This window comes from Bufo bufo, chromosome 6 (genome assembly GCF_905171765.1).
Source record: "Bufo bufo chromosome 6, aBufBuf1.1, whole genome shotgun sequence".
Lineage (NCBI taxonomy): Eukaryota > Metazoa > Chordata > Amphibia > Anura > Bufonidae > Bufo > Bufo bufo.
This window is the reverse complement of record NC_053394.1, coordinates 397,826,939-397,846,671: the sequence shown is the minus strand read 5'-3', so window position 1 is coordinate 397,846,671 and position 19,733 is coordinate 397,826,939. Positions and strand designations below refer to the sequence as shown.

The following is a 19,733-nucleotide window of genomic DNA, read 5'->3' as shown; positions in this document are numbered from 1 at the left end:
CTCAAGAAAGTATATTTGTTTACATTTGACCCACTCACACGTGTTGAGACTTGAAACACAATGTATATTTACAGTTGGTCACTGGGACCATTAATTGTCTCTAGGTTGACATGTGTTGTGAAGGTGTCTAAAATTTAAAATTTATTTCTTATCCTTAAAATAATACACCAAAATGAACTATACACTTTTAAAATTATCAGCTGCGTCTGCACTATAACTAGTAATAGTCCTGAATATATCCGTGGACTCACTGGAGATCCAGCCTATTTTGAAGGCTGCTTAGCTGTAACCACACTGTAACTGCTGGACATGCAGACTCTGTATTAGTGTGCACTGTTAATATCACAGCGCCCTATTGACAGGTGGTTGCAGCGCTCCTAGTGTTAGTCATTCACTCTGTGCATATCTCTAACTAGACTTATTACTTAGCGGAACATCAGCTGGCTAAAATGTAAGTTTGTATCACTCTCTGCCCCCTGACATGTTTCGCCAAGCACCTGGCGTCTTCAGGGGTTTGGGCTGTGAACTGTGAAAGGGGGCGGATCTTGGCTTTTAATACCTCCCTATGTGCGTCATATCTCTGCTATCCAATGTGCGCTGCTTTGTCTTCATCTGTAGACGTGCATCCAATCCCGATGCGCTACCTCACAGGGTACTCTCTAAGAGGACCTCTCATTGGTGTGTCTCTACTTCCTATGTTGCGCGTCACTCTACATATCCTCCGGTCTGCAAACCTGTATTGCGCATGCCCAAGTACTTACATTGTAGACCTATTTCCCTCATTTATCTGCGCATGCGTGCTATCTGTTGTTATAGATTGTCGGCTTTCCATGACATCATTATACATTATAGACTTACAGATAAGCCGGTCCGGTGCGTCTCCATCACGCTCTCTCCTGCGCATAAAGGGGTAGGATCGGGCATAAATATTTTTCTTACCTGCGCTTGCGCCAGCTGTTAGTCTTGGTCTTGCGCATGCGTTAGAACTTCTTCTCTCAGAGGTATGATTTTTTTCCTTGCGCATATCGGAACCTGCATCATCTATGTCTGTATGTTTCTTGACTGCGTTTTCCTCCTGGTACAGATCTTTAATGGTGGAGAACAGATAGATTGCCTTACTGTGCTTACACCAAATGGTAGGCACGGCCAGTATGAATATTCCTGCGCTTGCCTTAGTTGCACGCCGCTCAGAGCTCAGCCGCGTGGGGAGCCAGGGCCGACCCGCCGCCGGCTGGACACTCGTACCGCGTGGGGAGCAGCGCCGCTCCCTGGCAATGTGCACCGGGGCAGAGGGAGCCCTTCCTTTACCGTGGGCCCTGGCCGGTTTGAATCGTGTGCCGCGTGGGGAGCCGCACAGCTCCCTGGCAGAGTGCACCAGTGCGGGGGTGCCCCCCCTCACCTAGGGGGCCGACCCCCCCCACCGGCTGGGCACCGATACCGCGTGGGGAGCCACACAGCTCCCTGGCATTGTGCGCCGGTGCGGGAGTGCCCCCCCTCACCTAGGGGGCTGGTTATTGTGACTGGAACCCGCTGGGAGACTGAGGCCTGACCGGACCTACCTGTGACCGTGAAGGCTGACCTCCCAGGCCGTGGCTGACCCGAGTGCGTAGACGTGACGCAACTTCCCGTAGATGCCCACCAAGTGCCTGTAGTCAAACCAGGAGTGCAACCGAGTCTGTGGACATGACCAACTAGCCCCTGTAGTCGTGAGGGGACCCTACATCGAGAGTAGCGGTAACGGACCATTGCCTGTAGACGTGGTAGTATTACATCACGAGTCTGTTGACGTGAGACTAATGCCTGCAGTCGTGGCAGGGCTTTATAACGAGTCTGTAGTCGTGACAGACTAATGCCTGCAGCCGTGGCAGGGCTTTATAACGAGTCTGTAGTCGTGACAGACCTGGCAACATTTTTTGATTTTTTTAAATATTTTTTTTATGCCAACTTCCCACCAAAGGCCCCGACTGTAGGCGCCACCCTGCAAGACATGCGTCAGCGCCCTGAGCATAGACAGGCCACCATACCCAGTCCCCCAAGCCCACGCAAAAGTAAAGGGGTGGCCCACGCATGCGCACCACACCTGACTCACCTGGCGGCCATGACAGCCACAAACCCCGCAGTATCGCAACGTAGCCAACCCCCTGCGGACCTGAATAAACAAGGACCGACATGTGAGTGAGCGAACCCCGGCTGAGTGACCCCTCACCCACGCAACTGCTCCCTAGCTAACAACCAGCTTGTCGCGGCTGCGCCCCGAAACCGACCCACTAACTCCCAACGTACCGTATGGGCTATGGGCGGCCAGGCTACGTGCCCGAGGCGTAGTGGCAATCCTAACGGAGACGTTGCTGACAAACCAGTGGGCTATTACTAATTATGTCGCTCTACATCTGTACCTGTAATTCCCCCTTTTCCCTTAAACACCCCTTTTATTTATGTATAATTTTTATTTTATTTTTTTTCGAACTTCCCTATCTCCCCTTTTTTTTATTATAAATTTTTTTTTATTTTTTATTTTTTTCATTTTAACAACTGACGCCTGCCCCAGTGTGCCTAGAAACTAGTGCTGAGCAAAGAGCCCAGTTCCTAGACTGCACTACCAGAATGGCCTGTAGATGTCGCCCTCTCTTAAGACCAGAACCTGCTGGAGCGCCGAAGGCCAGTAAGCCGCCCTGCGAAGCCGGTGAGCAGCGTGAACGATGCGCTGCGCGCGATGGCATGAGTGCGGGAGTGCAACTCGCCGCAGAGGAGCCACAGGTGAGGGGTGACCGAGGAGGCTGTTGCACCGTTAGCCTGGGGGACGCTGCATGTGTGAGCGGGGTGCCTGAACAGGAGCGGAAAGTGCGGTGCCGACACAGCTGCGGCTGGGGACAGACGGCAACGCTCGGCAGCATAACATAACATGAATAAACGAGACGGGTGGGCAGCCACCCGGCCCACCTATTCCCTGCAGCGATGAGCCCGATGCACCCGACCACGCAAACTAACAAAGAGACACGCAACGTCTCTGGAACGGATAGCCAACCCACGAGCCGATTCGAAAGCGTTCGAACCGACAAGTGGGGGCAGGAGAGCCAGGTTTAAATAGTTAAAGCCCTGCCTCCCCTCACACATACACGGCACTCTTAATTGCCTACCACTTACCAACAAACAAAGTTGAAAAGAAATAGAAGTATTTAGCCCCAACGAGTAGTGTTGAGCGAACTTGTGTTTTAAGTTCGGTGTCTAGGTTCGGGTTATCGAAGTATCCCGTTATGGATTCTAAATTCCGTTAATATCCGTGGTAGCGGAATCCATAACGGATACTTCGATAACCCGAACCCGAACTTTAGACGTCGAACTTAAAACACAAGTTCGCTCAACACTACTAACGAGCAAACCTGAGGTAGCAGATTCTGAGGCGAAGCCTCCCATTCGCTAGCAGAGTCGGTTCCGACCGGCCAGGAGAGACGACCCCAGCCCAACCTACTTACGTAGTATGGCGCATGCATGCTACGGTAGCAGAGAGCAAAATAACAAGCTCTATTCTGTCTCCAAGCTGCAAAGAAAGAATCCTACCACCAGAGAAGCTACTTTGCTAATGACACCCAGCGGCAGCTGTGCACCTGAGAACACACGCCTGTGAGTGAGGCTGGGGCTCGTATATGAAGAGCCTCCGCCCCCTCCCACAAATGCAGGCTGACTAATCAGCCTTACCAACATGTAATTTACAAATGTTTTACTTGTCTTTTTTTCCCCGCAGTGATGTCTTCTCCGTGGGATTTGGAAGGCAGAAAGGCGAGTTCCAAAAGGAAGCAATTATCCTGCTATAATTGTAGCGCTCTTTTGGAGGATAGCTGTCCCTACTCCAGGTGTGTGACAGCAGCCGTCCGAGGGTCCAACCTTCGAGTGAACCTACGATGCAGGACATGCATCAATGGGTGAAGAGCTATGTGGATGGGTCCATCAAAGGAGTCGTAAGCCTGCTTGATGAAATGCTTCCTGCTCAGACCCCTATGGAGTGCTCTGCTCCTGTGGAGAGACCTTCTGTGGTCTCCTTAGTTTCTTCCTCCTCGGATGAGGAGGAGCTTACTTCGTGCTTTTTTCCTCCAGAAAAGACACAAAAGTTACTCAAGTCCATCATGTCGGGGGACCATGATGTTGACCCAGAGGAGCCCTCCGATCCCACTAGTCGGGCACTTTGTGATGAGACCCTCCTCTCTGTCATGCGTACAGAGTGGAAGAAACCTGAGAGGTCCGGTTCTAATCAAGAAATTTAGAACCATGTTCCCGATGGCTAAATCCTTGGTGGAATCTTGGGGTTCCATTCCCAAGGTGGACATGGCTATTGCCCAGTTGTCCAGACGCACTCTGGTTCCAGCGGACGATGGGTCTAGTCTGCAGGATCCCCTTGACAAGAGCGTGAAGTGCACTCTGAGTAAAGGTTATACGGCAGCCACAGCTTCCGTTTCTTCAGCCATTGCTGCTACCGAGCTCTCTACGTTCCTCCGGACTCACTTGAACCAGATTCAGATGGACGTGGATCAGAAGGTGTCTCGTGGCGACATTCTGGCTGACCGTTAACCTGGCGACGGATTTCTTGGGTGATACTGCGCAGCTTCAGCTGAAATTGGAAGCCAAATCCATGGCCCTTGTGTCAGCGGCCCGTATGCCTTTGTGGCTTAAGCCTTGGGTCGCTGAAAACTCCTCTAAATATAACTTATGTGGCCTTCCCTTTGAGCCCAACCGTTTGTTCGGCTCAGAGCTAGATAAAATTATGGAAGGCCTGTTGGATAAGAAGGATAAGAGTCTTCCCCAGCAGTCTTTTCGAGGGCGGGGCAGAAAGAACCATGGTGATAGGTCTGGCCAGCAATCAAGAGCTTGAAGGGACTGGGGAGCGCAGCGAAGAGGTTCGAGGCGCTCTCGCGAAGGAGCCAAGAATGAAAGATCCACCTCCTGACTATCGGCCTCCTCGAGGCTCTTGGATGACTCCCGTTACTCCTGCCGTCCGGGGAACGGGGCTTAGGGATCTACTCTCCAGTTTTTCTGGTTCCCAAGACGTCAGGAGATCTCTGGATGATTATCGATCTGAGGTATTTCAATCGATATATAAGGAAGGTGAAGTTTCGTATGGAAACCATCAGGTCAGTGGTTCACGTTCTCAATCCTGGAGACGTGATGGCAACCCTGGACCTCAAAGATGCATATCTGCACATCCTGATTCATCCTGCTTCCAGTAGATATCTCAGAATCGCGGTCCAGGTTTCGGGTGTCGTCAGACATCTTCAGTTTGTTGCCCTTCCTTTTGGCATTTCTTCTGCCCCTCACACTTTTACCAAGGTGGTGGTTTCTGTGGTGGCGGCTTTAAGACTTCAAGGACTGACCATCATTCCTTATCTGGACGATTGGCTTTAAAAAAGCCTCTTCTCTAGCGGTCCTAATCAACCATCTTCATGTAGCAATCTCCTTTCTGTTCCGCCTGGGTTGGATTATCAACTAGCAGAAGTCGAATGTGAGCCCGTCGACTTCAGTAAGATACAGTTGCAAGAAAAAGTATGTGAACACTTTGGAATGATATGGATTTCTGCACAAATTGGTCATAAAATGTGATCTGATCTTCATCTAAGTCACAACAATAGACAATCACAGTCTGCTTAAACTAATAACACACAAAGAATTAAATGTTACCATGTTCTTATTGAACACACCATGTAAAGATTCACAGTTCAGGTGGAAAAAGTATGTGAACCCTTGGATTTAATAACTGGTTGAACCTCCTTTGGCAGCAATAACTTCAACCAAACGTTTCCTGCAGTTACAGATCAGATGTGCAACGGTCAGGAATAATTCTTGACCATTCCTCTTTACAGAACTGTTTCAGTTCAGCAATATTCTTGGGATGTCTGGTGTGAATTGCTTTCTTGAGGTCATGCCACAGCATCTCAATCGGGTTGAGGTCAGGACTTTGACTGGGCCACTCCAGAAGGTGTATTTTCTTCTGTTTTAAGCCATTCTGTTGTTGATTTACTTCTATGCTTTGGGTCGTTGTCCTGTTGCAACACCCATCTTCTGTTGAGCTTCAGCTGGTGGACAGATGGCCTTAAGTTCTCCTGCAAAATGTCTTGATAAACTTGGGAATTCATTTTTCCTTCGATGATAGCAATCCGTCCAGGCCCTGATGCAGCAAAGCAGCCCCAAACCATGATGCCCCCACCACCATACTTCACAGTTAGGATGAGGTTTTGATGTTTGTGTGCTGTGCCTCTTTTTCTCCACACATAGTGTTGTGTGTTTCTTTCAAACAACTCAACTTTGATTTCATCTGTCCACAGAATATTTTGCCAGTACTGCTGTGGAACATCCAGGTGCTCTTGTGCAAACTGTAAACGTGCAGCAATGGGTTTTTTCTGGACAGCAGTGGCTTCCTCTGTGGTATCCTCCCATGAAATCCATTCTTGTTTAGTGTTTTACGTATCGTAGATTCGCTAACAGGGATGTTAGCATATGCCAGAGACTTTTGTAGGTCTTTAGCTGACACTCTAGGATTCTTCTTCACCTCATTGAGCAGTCTGCGTTGTGCTCTTGCAGTCATCTTTACAGGACGGCCATTCCTAAGGAGAGTAGCAGCAGTGCTGAACTTTCTCCATTTATAGACAATTTGTCTTACCGTGGATTGATGAACAGCAAGGCTTTTGGGGATACTTTTTATAACCCTTTCCAGCTTTATGCAAGTCAACAATTCTTAATTATAGGTCTTCTGAGAGATCTTTTGTGCGAGGCATCATTCACATCAGGCAATGCTTCTTGTGAAAAGCAAACCCAGAACTGGTGTGTGTTTTTTATAGGGCAGGGCAGCTGTAACCGACACCTCCAATCTAATCTCATTGATTGAACTCCAGTTGGCTGACACCTCACTCCAATTAGCTCTTGTAGATGTCATTAGTCTAGGGGTTCGCATACTTTTTTTCACCTGCACTTTGAATGTTTACATGGTGTGTTCAATAAAAACATGGTAACAATTAATTATTTGTGTGTTATTGGTTTAAGCAGACTGTGATTGTCTATTGTTGTGACTTGGATGAAGATCAGATCACATTTTATGACCAATTTGTGCAGAAATCCATATCATTCCGAAGGGTTCACATACGTTTTATTACAACTGTATCTAGGCTTCATAATCGACTCCGTCGGGATGTCTCTCCAGTTGACTCCAGAAAGTAGATCCCGAATACAGAACACGGCAGAGTTCCTATCCATTCCTCAGCGAGTCCCAATTCGGACTCTCATGAAGAAGTTGGGGCTCATGTTAGCATCTGCGGAAGCAGTCCCTTGGGCTCTATGGCACCTCTGTCCTCTACAGTCAGAGGTCCTTTCCAAATGGAATGGCAGCCCCACCGGGCTAAACTGTGCTCCCTGTCTTGGCGAACTTGGTATTCCCTCAGATGGTGGTTCCATCTTTCAGGCGGGAAGTCTATGACCCAGCCAACCTGGATCATATTGACAACAGATGCATCCCAAGTAAACTGGGGCGCTCACCTAGATGACATTCCTGTCCACGGAACCTGGTCTCCTCAGGAGCGGCTTCTCTTATCCAATCTCCGCGAGATTTGAGCTATCCGACTAGCCCTCTTTCACTTCGCCCCTCAGATCTGGGACAAAGCTGTGAAAGTCCAGTCAGACAATATGACTGCGGTACTTTACATCAACAAGCAGGGAGGCACAAGATCACTTCCCCTCTCATCAGAGATCGGGGTGATTCTGGATTGGGCAGAGTCGAACCTTTCCCACTTATCTGCGATCCACATTCGGGGCTCCCTATATATAATAGCGGATCGGCTGAGCCGCGGTTTTCCAACAGTGGAGTGGTCTTTACATCTGGAGATGTTCAAGCAGATAGTCCTGTAGTGGGGGATGCCAGAGGTGGATCTTATGGCAACAAGGTTCAACGCCAAGGTTGAGAGGTAGAGATGTCGCGAACATAAAAATGTTCGTTCGGGAACGCCGAACGCGAATTTTTGCAAATGTTCGCGAACGTGCGAACCAGGGGAACTGCCTTAGACTTCAATAGGCAGGCGAATTTTAAAACCCACAGGGGCTCTTTCTGGGCACAATAGTGATGGAAAAGTTGTTTCAAGGGGACTAACACCTGGACTGTGGCATGACGGAGGGGGATCCAATGCAAAACTCTCATGGAAAATTACTTAGTTGACGCAGAGTCAGGTTTTAATCCATAAAGGGCATAAATCACCTAACATTCCTAAATTGTTTGGAATTACGTGCTTTAAAACATCCAGTGTGTGTATACGATCAGGTATGACGTTGTATCGATCAGGTAGTACAAGTGTTACGCCCGCTTCACAGTGACAGACCAAACTCCCCGTTTAACGCACCGCAAACAACCGCAAACAGTCCATTTGCACAACCGCAAACTCCCCATTTGCACAAGGTTGGATACCAAGCTAGCCATGTCCCGTTCCTTGTCCTCACTGACGTCATTGAAGGTCTCCTCCTCCACCCAGCCACGTACAACACCAAGGGTCCCCAAAAGGTGACAACAAGCCCCCTGGGACGTCTGCTGTGGTTGGTCTTCCACCTCCTCTTAGCAACCTTCCTCCTCTGACTCCTCTTCTTCAGACTCCTCTCTCTGCGTTGCCGCAGGTCCAGCAATCGACGACGACAAGGCTGCTTCTGGTTGTGATGGTGACCACAACTCTTCCTCTTCATGCTCATCTATGTCCTGATCCAGCACTCTTCGCAGGGCACGCTCCAGAAAAAACGCATATGGGATGAGGTCGATGATGTTGCCTTGGGTTTGACTGACCAGGTTTGTCACCTCCGCAAAAGGACGCATGAGCCTACAGCCATTGTGCATGAGCGTTCAGTAACGCGGCCAAAAAATACCCAGCTCCCCAGAGGCTGTCCTCCTTTTTTTAAATTAAAAAAAATCTGTTCTTAACAGTTTAATCTCTGTTTTGTCCTCTATCAGGGGCCGGTGTATGGAATAGATTTTAGGAATGGGAGATGGAAAAAGATGCTTGGTCGGTCCTCCTACTTCCAATTTGGGGCACTGCGCGTGCGCCATACAATGTACTGTGCCACCAGATATGAGTGGTGTGTTAAGTAGTACTATTCCTATCAGTTTAATCCCTGTTACGTCCTTTATCAGGGGCCGGTCTATGGAATATATTTTAGACCACCGCAAAGAGTTGTCAATAGTTGACACACTCATGACATAAATTTTATTCCTCTATGCTTCAATCTTGGTGTAGTGATGACTGTTCTCGTGCCCACGTTTGGGAGATTGCAGGCGATGTTTTTTTTTAAAAGCCTATGGTCGTGCTGAGGTAGTTCAGTGACAGTTAAGTGACCCAGAAAACAATGATTCTGCACTGTGGGCCCATTGTTGGCCTAGTAGGCTTTAATGATCACCTTAGATGATCACAAAGAAAATGTATGTTTTTTCTATGCAAAGTTATCCAGCCGATCGCTTTTGGTTTGTTCACAATGAAGCAACGATCTTATCATCTGGGGTGTGCCAACATTGCCATTGCCAACACACTCAGAGGTGGCCGCTTCATTGTGATATGCAAGCCCCTTCGCCACAACAAGGTAACGATCACGAAGGGGAATTGACACGTGTATGTGCCTTTTTGTTTTGTTTTGTTTTTGCAGCCACAGTGCAGCACCAGAGGCCAGAAAAATTAGGCATGTATACATGCCTAAAAAATTAGGTATTGTTGCAGCCGCTGCTCTGACTTTCTGCTTTCAGGCAAGTCAACCCCAAGACGGCGTGACACTGTCATATCCGGGATGTGGAATAGCCCCTGGGGAGCTGGGGGTGTGCAGTTGATGTGGAGCAAGACGCAGCAGCAGAAGAGGACTCAGCCGAGGAGGTTAGCGAAGAGGATGGAGTAGGAGGAGTAGAGGAGGTGGCAGCAGGCCTGCCTGCAAGTCGTGGCGGTGTCACCAACTCCTCTGCAGAGCCACGCATTCCATGCTTGGCAGCCGTCAGCAGGTTTACCCAATGCGCAGTGTAGGTGATATACCTGCCCTGACCATGCTTTGCAGACCAGGTATCAGTGGTCAGATGGACCCTTGCCCCAACACCGTGTGCCAGACATGCCATGACTTCCTTTTGCACAATAGAGTACAGGTTGGGGATTGCCTTTTGTGAAAATAAATTTTGGCCGGGAACCTTCCACTGCGGTGTCCCAATAGCTACAAATTTTTTGAAGGCCTCAGACTCCACCAGCTTGTATGGTAAAAGCTGGTGGGCTAAGAGTTCCGTCAAGCCAGATGTCAGACGCCGGGCAAGGGGGTGACTCTGTGACATTGGCTTCTTACGCTCAAACATGTCCTTGACAGACACCTGACTGTGGGCAGATGAGCAGGAACTGCTCAAGGCGAGAGGCGGAGTGGCGGGTGGTTGAGAGGGGTCAAGGAGGACAGCAGTGGTTGACGTGGCTGAAGATGCTGGACCAGGAGGAGGATGGTGGCTTTGAGTTTGTGTGCTGCTTGTACTCATGTGGTGATCCCATAGGCGTTTGTGATGTGAGATCATGTGCCTTCGTAAAGCAGTTGTACCTAGGTGTGTGTTGGACTTCCCACGACTCAGTTTCTTTTGGCACAGGTTTTAAATGGCATCGCTGTTATCAGAGGCAGACACACAAAAAAAATGCCACACTGCTGAGCTTTGCAATGACGGCATTCTGGTGGTGGCAACAGCATGTGTTGATTGGCGTGCTGTCCACTGTGCCACTAGCTCCTTGCGACGACCTCCCCCTGCTTCCAACTCGTCTCCTCCTCCTCTCTGTCTCCCCATCTGAACTTTCCCCCTTTTCTTCTTCTCTTCAAGCGGGCACCCACGTGACATCCACGGACACATCGTCATCATCAACCTCTTCACTTGTATCTGACAACTCAGCAAAGGAAGCAGCAGCGGGTACAACATCATCATCATCACACCGTATGTCCATATGTGTAATGCTGACTGACTGAGACATATCCCTGTCATCTACATCCTCTGGCAATAATGGTTGCACATCACTCATTTCTTCCAACTGATGTGTAAATAATTCCTCTGACAGATCAAGTGAAGCAGCTGTGGTGCTAGTGTTGGTGGTGGCGGCAGGCGGGCGAGTGGTAACTTGAGAGGTGCCCGAAGCTGAGCTGGAGGAGGATGGTGCATCAAGGTTCCGAGCGGAAGCTGTTGAAGATTGGGTGTCCTGTGTTAGCCAGTCAACTATGTCCTCGAGTTCAGGGTACGTGGCCTCTGAACACTGGGCATTATTCTAGGGCAAAAGGGAATCACAGCACCACAACCACGACGGCCCCTGTGGGGTGGCCTTAGTTGTACTATGAGTGCAAGCTACTGTGACACCAGATATGAGTGGCACTGTGCACTGGCAGTAGTTGGCAGAGCAGATGCTGTAGGCCTAACACACACGCTTGCAGAAAAGTAACTGCTATTATATTACAGTCAAAATTGTGTTTGTTTTTTAAATGCAAGCTACTGTGTGTGACACCAGAATTATGAGTGGCACTGGCAGAAGTTAGCAGAGTAGACGCTGTAGGCCTAACACACACGCTTGCAGAAAAGTAACTGCTATTATAGTACAGTCAAAATTGTGGTTTTTGTTTTTTTAAATGCAAGCTACTGTGTGTGTCACCAGATATGAGTGGTGGCACTGGGCAAGTGGGCACAGTATACGCTGTGAGCCTGACACACACGCTGGCAGGCAACTGCAATTAGATTACAGAGGATAAAAAAAAAAAAAAAGCAGACTGATGTACTAGCCCTAAAAAGGGCTTTTTGGGGTGCTGTCAGGACGCTGTCCTTACAGCAGAGGTCAGATGAGTCTTTCAGGACTGGAGTGAACACTGAATACACTGGCCTAGCTATCGATTTCCCTATTAAATCAGCAGCAGCTACATTGTCCCTCCTCTCACTAAGACTGCAGCTTCCGAATGAATCTAAAATGGATGCTATCCAGGAGGTGGGAGGGTCTGGGAGGGAGGGTATGCTGCTGATTGGTTGGAATGTGTCTGCTGACTGTGATGTAAAGGGTCAAAGTTTGCTCAATGATGATAAATAGGGGGCGGACCAAACATCGCATATGTTCGCCCGCCACGGCGAACGCAAACAAGCAATGTTCGCCGGGAACTGTTCGCCGGCGAATAGTTTGGGACATCTCTATTCAGAGGTTTTGCTCCCTTTACAGGGAGGACAACCCCCTGGCGATAGATGCTTTGTCAATATCCTGGAGGTTCAGGCTGGCTTACATCTTCCCTCCGTTTTCCATGATTCCGAGGGTATTGATGAAAATCTGTCAGGATCAGGCCTCGGTGATGGCCATCATACCGGATTGGCCGAAGATATCCTGGTTAACTCAGTTCACCCAAATGAGCCGAGGGCAATATTGGAGGCTCCCCCCTCTGCAGACCTTGGTGTCATGGGACACTCACCTCTGCTCAGATCTGCACAGGTTCAACCTGACAGCCTGGAGTTTGATCAGTCCCTTTCCAGAATAGAAGGGCTTTCAGAGTCTGTCCTGAGAACGCTGTCTCATTCAAGAGCGGACTCTACCAAGAGAGCCTACTCACGGATTATGAGGATTTTCTCATCCTGGTGTACCTCTAAGGAGGTGGCGTCTGCAGATCTGCCCCTCTCCGCCATCCTTTAGTTCCTGCAAGACGGCCTTGACAAAGACCTTGCTCCATCTACTCTGAGGGTTCAAGTTTCAGCCATCTCAGCTTGCCTCAACAGGTCTTTTTCTTAGGACCCGCTCATCAAACGGTTTCTTAAAGAAGCTGAAAGATTAAAACCTACAGTACTGAGACCCATTCCTCAATGGGATTTATCAGTAGTTCTCAAGGGGTTAGCATCTCCCCCTTTGAGCCTTTGGAGGAGGTGGATTTCAAGTTCGTCACATGGAAACTTGCTTTTCTCCTTGCAGTGACTTTGGCCAAGAGGGTCTCTGAGCTTCACGCTCTCTCAGCACACGAGCCCTATACTATCTTTCTGCAAGATCGGGTCCTTCTAAAGTTTCTCCCGTACTTTAAGCCTAAAGTTCCTTCATTCCAGAATATCAACCAGGTGATATTCCTCCCGGTTCTTTCTACACCTTCTACCTCCTCTGAAGAACCTGTTAGACATCCTCTGGACATCTTGAGATCCCTCCGGATTTATGTAGATAGATCAAAGGAGTTCAGGAAAGATAAAAATCTTCTAATCCTGTTTGCCGGTAAGTTTAAAGGCCGTAAGGCATCTAAACCATCCATCAGTCGATGGATTAAGGAGGCTATTAGGGAATCCTTTTGTTTCCCAATCTCTGGACCCTCCGGGGTTTGTGAAGGCCCATTCTACTAGGGCCGTAGCTACTTCTTTTGCCAAGAGGAGTCTTCTTCCTCTCGACATGATTTGCAAGTCTGCCTCCTCGAGCTCTGAATCAACATTCATCTCCCATTTATAGATTGGATGCCAGATCAGCTGAATACTCGGCCTTTGGGCAGAATATACTTGATTCTGCCAAACATGAGGGCCCTCCGTAGGGGTTCTTATTGCTATCTCCCCATCTGTGCTGCTGGTAGGATGTAAGGGAATCGTTAATTTCTAATGATAATTTGCTTGCCCTTAGTCCTAACAGCAGCACACAAATATCCCACCCTAGTAAGGCTAGTTCTCTTCTTGCTATAACACAGTGGGCTGGGGGTGATTCCCTCCTTTATAGGGGATACTTCATTGTTTGATTGTTTTGATTACTTGGGCTCATTAAAAATTGTTGCTACGTAAGCTTATTGCCAGCAGAGCACCCTAAATAACATTCTGCTGCAAACGCTGAGCAATTGCAAATGTTTTTTATGGTTTTATATCTGTGTTATTAAAGGCATTGCTTTTATATTAAAAGCATTTTATAGCAATAACGCTGTAAAACACATATCTTATCTATATTATCGAAAGCATGATTCAACGACATTTTTATACATTGTTATATAAGTTTTAGAGGATGTATTACTGCGTCAGACTGTGTTTCAAAAACATTTTAGTTCAAAAATGTACTTGTTGAACCATTGATATTAAATGCATTATACACTGACCAAAAATAAAAAACACAACACTTTCAGTTTTGCTCCCATTTTGCATGAGCTGAACTCAAAGATCTGAAATATTTTTTACATACAGAAAAGACCCATTACACTCAAATATTGTTCACAAATCTCTCCAAATCTGTGTTAGTGAGCACTTCCTCTCCTTTGCTGAGATAATCCATCCCACCTCACAGGTGTAGCATATCAAGGTGCTGATTAGACAGCATGAATATTGCACAGGTGTGCCTTAGACTACCCACAATAGAAGGCCACTCTAAAATATGCAGCACAATGCCACAACGTTTGAGGGAACGTGCAGTTAGCATGCTGACTGCAGGAATGTCTACCAGAGCTGTTGCCCGTGCAATAAATGTTCATTTCTCTACCATAAGCTGTCTACAAAGGCGTTTCAGAGAATTTGGCAGTACATCCAACCGGCCTCACAACCACAGACCACGTGTAACCACACCAGCCCAGAACCTCCACATCCAGCATGTTCACCTCCATGATCATCTGAGACCAGCCACCTGGACAGCTGCAGCAACAATCGGTTTGCATAACCAAAGAATTTCTGCACAAACTGTCAGAAACTGTCTCAGGGAAGCTCATCTGCATGCTCGTCGTCCTCATCAGGGTCTGCACCTGACTGCAGTTCGTCATTGTAACCGACTTGAGTGGGCAAATGCTCACATTCGATGGTGTCTGGCACGTTGGAGGGGCGTTCTGTTCACGGATGAGTCCTGGTTTTTACTGTTCAGGGCAGATGGCAGACAGCGTGTGTGGCGTCGTGTCGGTGAGCGGTGTGCTGATCCATGTTGGGGATCGAGTGGCCCATGGTGGCAGTGGGGTTATGGTATGGGCAGGCGTATGTTATGGTATGGCCAGGCGTATGTTATGGACAATGAACACAGGTGCATTTTATTGATGGCATTTTGAATGCACAGAGATACCGTGACGAGATCCTGAGACCCATTGTTGTGCCATTCATCCACGACCATCACCTCATGTTGCAGCATGATAATGCACGGCCCCATATTGCAAGAATCTGTACACAATTCCTGGAAGCTGAAAACATCCCAGTTCTTGCATGGCCAGCATACTCACTGGACATGTCACCCATTGAGCTTGTTTGGAATGCTCTGGATCGGCGTATACGACAGCGTGTTCCAGTTCCTGCCAATATTCTGCAACTTCGCACAGCTATTAAAGAGGAGTGAACCAACATTCCACAGGCCACAATCAACAACCTGATCAACTCTGTGCAACAGAGATGTATTGCACTGCGTGAGGCAAATGGTGGCCACACTAGATACTGACTAGCCACACCTGTGAGGTGGGATGGATTATCTTGGCAAAGGAGAAGTGCTCACTAACACAGATTTAGACAGATTTATACAATATTTAAGATTAATGGGTCTTTTGTGTATGTAGAAAATGTTTCAGATCTTTGAGTTCAGCTCATGCAAAATGGGAGCAAAACTGAGTGTTGTGTTTATATTTTTGGTCCGTGTACAAAGACATTTCACTACACACTGCATTATTTCCAAAGTAAATTGTTAATACCAGTGTGCAGTGTGTTTTGTAGAGGGGGGGCATTTAATTGCGCCTATTTATTTGAATTACAGAAAACACACTTGCCATTTTTCTAGTACCGTTTAATAATCTGTGTGTACCAATGTAACAGTCCTACAGGCTCACCTGAGTCAGAGGACCGCTGGCTGGAGGTAGGAGTGGAGCCCAGTGGCAAGGACCGCAGGCAGGTAGTAGGTGCAGGAAGTCTGGCAGAGGCGTAGTCGGTAGGCAGGCGGTGGGTCAGGGCAGGCGCCAGTAAACGTGGTCAGACAATCCGGATGGCAACGGTGGTAGCAGTTCAGTAGGTAGGGACAAAGCAGAAGAGTAGTCGGTAGGCAATTCCTGGTCAGCAGTGGACTTCCAGTAGTAGCAAGAGCAGCAGATGAGGAGAAGCTTGATCAAGGCTCAGGAGCTCAATAATCAGCAAGCTAGAGTGCAAGGGGCTGGACTTATATAGGGAAGTACCAGGTGTGGGGAATCAAGGGTGATGAGCAAGGCTTGGCAAGACTGAGGTTACATAATAGGTTTCAGGGAGGAATGTCAAGAGAGGACAGTAGCCTTGTAAGCAGGGCTACCGCCTGGGATGCGGCCGGTCACCGGTTCGAATCCCGACAACCAAACCCATGACTTTTCTGTAAAACAGAAGAGGGCAAAATAAAAGACCTGTGCTTTGTCCTCCTAGAGTCAGAGTGTGGGTAAAAGTAGCAGCACCAGCCAGTATTAGTAGTTGACCACAGTTCTCCCTGGCTCCTGAAAGGCACAACATTTATTATTGACGACAAAGAGCATGAGATTATGGACTGGATGGCTCACCACTGAGTCTGACATCGTACCTTGGAGCTAAAGGTCAAAACATTCCTACTGCTACTCCTCCTTGCAACCTCAGAGAAGCCTTTCAGTTGCATGCTCTCTGTCTTTGTTGCCCCCTCTTAGTGGGACACCTTTTTTTTCTAAGATGAGTCAACAAAACCCCACTTCATGCTACACAAGATAATCTCTCTGTTGATGAGTTGTGTAAGAATAGTTAGTGCTTAGACTGCCATGAGGAGGAAATTCAGGTGGAGGTGGTGGACCCCATGCATAGCTATCTTTGTGGTGGAGTCAGTGGTAGCGGCAGTGGAACACAAGGAAAATATAAAGCAGGGAATCTGTAGGAGGGCCAGTGAGCCCACTATGGCATATCTCAGTCTGATAAAAGTGGCGGAGAGGTTGAGGACTATTATGGTGTGTTGGATCATGATCATGGTGCTGTGGAGGAATTAACATCAGAGGAGGAGGCTGGTGGCAGTGACCGCAATAAAGAGCAGAGGCAACATACTACCAGAACCTCCCAAAAACCGGCCAGAGCCAGATCTGCTTCTATCATGGTCAATTTGGGATCTGGTGATGCTGCTGGTACTGTGGGCACAGGCTCAAAATGTGCTAGACTCAAAACAAGGTTGAATGCTGATAGCTGTGTGTGACAGGTGCAGCACAATGAAGTGCCTTTTGCACTGTGGCATTAGAGGAATTTGATATCTGTAACTTTTTAGTCCAATCAGACTGTCTATTACTCTGCTTCAGTATTGTTTCTTTGAGCTAATTCTTCTAGTGACGTTCTATGGAAACAGTAGGCTTAAAGGGTTTCTATCACTTGGTATGACATAATTAGCTGTCAGACACTAGTGATCCGCTAGTGTCTGCTCTGGCCAACCATCCTAATATAACAGCTTTTGGGGCAGCCGTTTTGCTAAAATAATAACTGCGGCTGTATTCGGCGCATGCGCAGTGAATGTCTGACCGCTTCCCTGCTCAGACATCTCCACTGCGCCTGTTCCTTGGAGCACTATGACGTCATCGGCGCAGGCGCAGTGGAGATGTCTGAGCAGGGAAGCGGTCAGACATTCACTGCGCATGCGCCGAATACAGCCGCGCACGGCGCATGCGCGAGAATTCGTCCACTGCGTCACACGGAGGATCGCATTCAGCAGGAGATAGGCGGGCTGGAGGGACGCGCTGGGCGGTGGCTGTGTATGAAGGTAGACGGAGCCTCTAGGTGCTAATGACGCCCACATAGCACCTAGAGGCTCATTAGCATATTTATAAAAGTTTTTTTTTTTAGCAAAACGGCTGCCCCAAAAGCTGTTATATTAGGATGGTTGGCCAGAGCAGACACTAGCGGATCGCTAGTGTCTGACAGCTAATTATGTCATACCAAGTGATAGAAACCCTTTAAAGAGCACACCAAATACTTAACCAGCTCATATCCGCCCATAGGATATAAATGTCCTATGGATGGATGTTTATCTCTGAATGGACGTTCTGGAACGTCCATTCAGAGATGGCAGCTGCACGCCAATCGTGCAGCTGCCGAACGGGGTGCCCGCTCTCAGTGACAACAGGGCAACCCAGAGGGAAGGCAGGGACAGTTCCCAGGTATCCCTGAGTTCTAGATCTCTGTATACAGTGCTCAACATACAGTTCAGGAAGCGCTATGTTGGGGCCGGGAGAGTTTAGGAGCTGTCGGGTCTTCCAGAGACCTTGATTAGCCCTGCACTGAGGCTGTACAGCGCAGTATTATTCTGTACAGCCTCTCTGGGGGCTGTATTTTCCCTGTAACCGGGGCTACTATGTCAGCCCCAGTTATAGGAGAAATCAATAGTGAAAAAAACAAAAAGTGAAGTTAAATGTCCCCCAGAGGTCCTGTATGACCTTATGGGGGATGCAAAGTTTAAAAAAAATAAAAGTTTCACATCTAAAAAATAAAAAATCCCCAATTAACCACTTAAGGACCACAGGTTTATACCTCCCTAGTGACCAGGCCCTTTTTTACAAATCGGCACTTCACAACTTTCACGGTTTATTGCTCGGTCATACAACTTACCACCCAAATTTATTTTACCTCCTTTTCTTCTCACTAATAGAGCTTTCACTTGGTGGTATTTTCATTGCTGATGACATTTTTACTTTTTTTTTTTTTTATTAATCGAAATTGACCGAAATTTTTGCAAAAAAATGACATTTTTCAGTTTCAGTTGTAAAATTTTTCAAATAAAACTACATTTCTATATAAAATTTTCTCTAAATTTATTGTTCTACATGTCTTTGATAAAAAAAATGCAATAAGTGTATATTTATTGGTTTGCGCAAAAGTTATAGCGTTTACAAACTATGGTACAAAAATGTGAATTTCCGCATTTTGAAGCAGCTCTGACTTTCTGAGCACCTGTCATGTTTCCTGAGGTTCTACAATGCCCAGACAGTAGAAACACCCCACAAATGACCCCATTTCGGAAAGTAGACACCCTAAGGTATTCGCTGATGGGCATAGTGAGTTCATAGACGTTTTTATTTTTTGTCACAAATTAGCGGAAAATGATTTTTCTTTATTTATTTTTTTCTTACAAAGTCTCATATTCCACTAACTTGTGACAAAAATTTATTTTTTTACATGAACTCACCATACCCCTCACGGAATACCTTGGGGTGTCTTCTTTCCAAAATGGGGTCAATTGTGGGGAATTTATACTGCCCTGGCATTTTAGGGGCCCTAAAGCGTGAGAAGAAGTCTGGAATCCAAATGCGTCAAAAATGCCCTGTGAAATCGTAAAGATACTCTTTGGAATTTGGGCCCCTTTGCGCACCTAGGCTGCAAAAAAGTGTCACATGTGGTATCGCCGTACTCAGAAGAAGTAGGGCAATGTGTTTTGGGGTGTATTTTTACAAACCGGATTCCAAAAAAGTTGGGACACTATACAAATCGTGAATAAAAACTGAATGCAATGACGTGGAGGTGCCAACTTCTAATATTTTATTCAGAATAGAACATAAATCACGGAACAAAAGTTTAAACTGAGAAAATGTACCATTTTAAGGGAAAAATATGTTGAATCAGATTTTCATGGTGTCAACAAATCCCCAAAAAGTTGGGACAAGGCCATTTTCACCACTGTGTGGCATCTCCCCTTCTTCTTGCAACACTCAACAGACGTCTGGGGACCGAGGAGACCAGTTTCTCAAGTTTAGAAATAGGAATGTTCTCCCATTCTTGTCTAATACAGGCCTCTAACTGTTCAATCGTCTTTAGCCTTCTTTGTTGCACCTTCCTCTTTATG

At 47.4% G+C, this 19,733-nt stretch overlaps 1 protein-coding gene across 1 annotated transcript in view; it reads left to right on the top strand.

The window, feature by feature from the left end:
• Positions 1 to 4,829: 4,829 nt before the first annotated feature.
• LOC121005760 (zinc finger protein OZF-like) overlaps positions 4,830 to 19,733 on the top strand; it is a 39,413-nt gene continuing 24,509 nt past the window's right edge. Inside the window, exon 1 of the mRNA XM_040438528.1 lies at positions 4,830 to 5,072. Within this exon, the coding sequence (XP_040294462.1) occupies positions 4,830 to 5,072 (243 nt within the window). The remainder of the gene's footprint in view (positions 5,073 to 19,733) is intronic.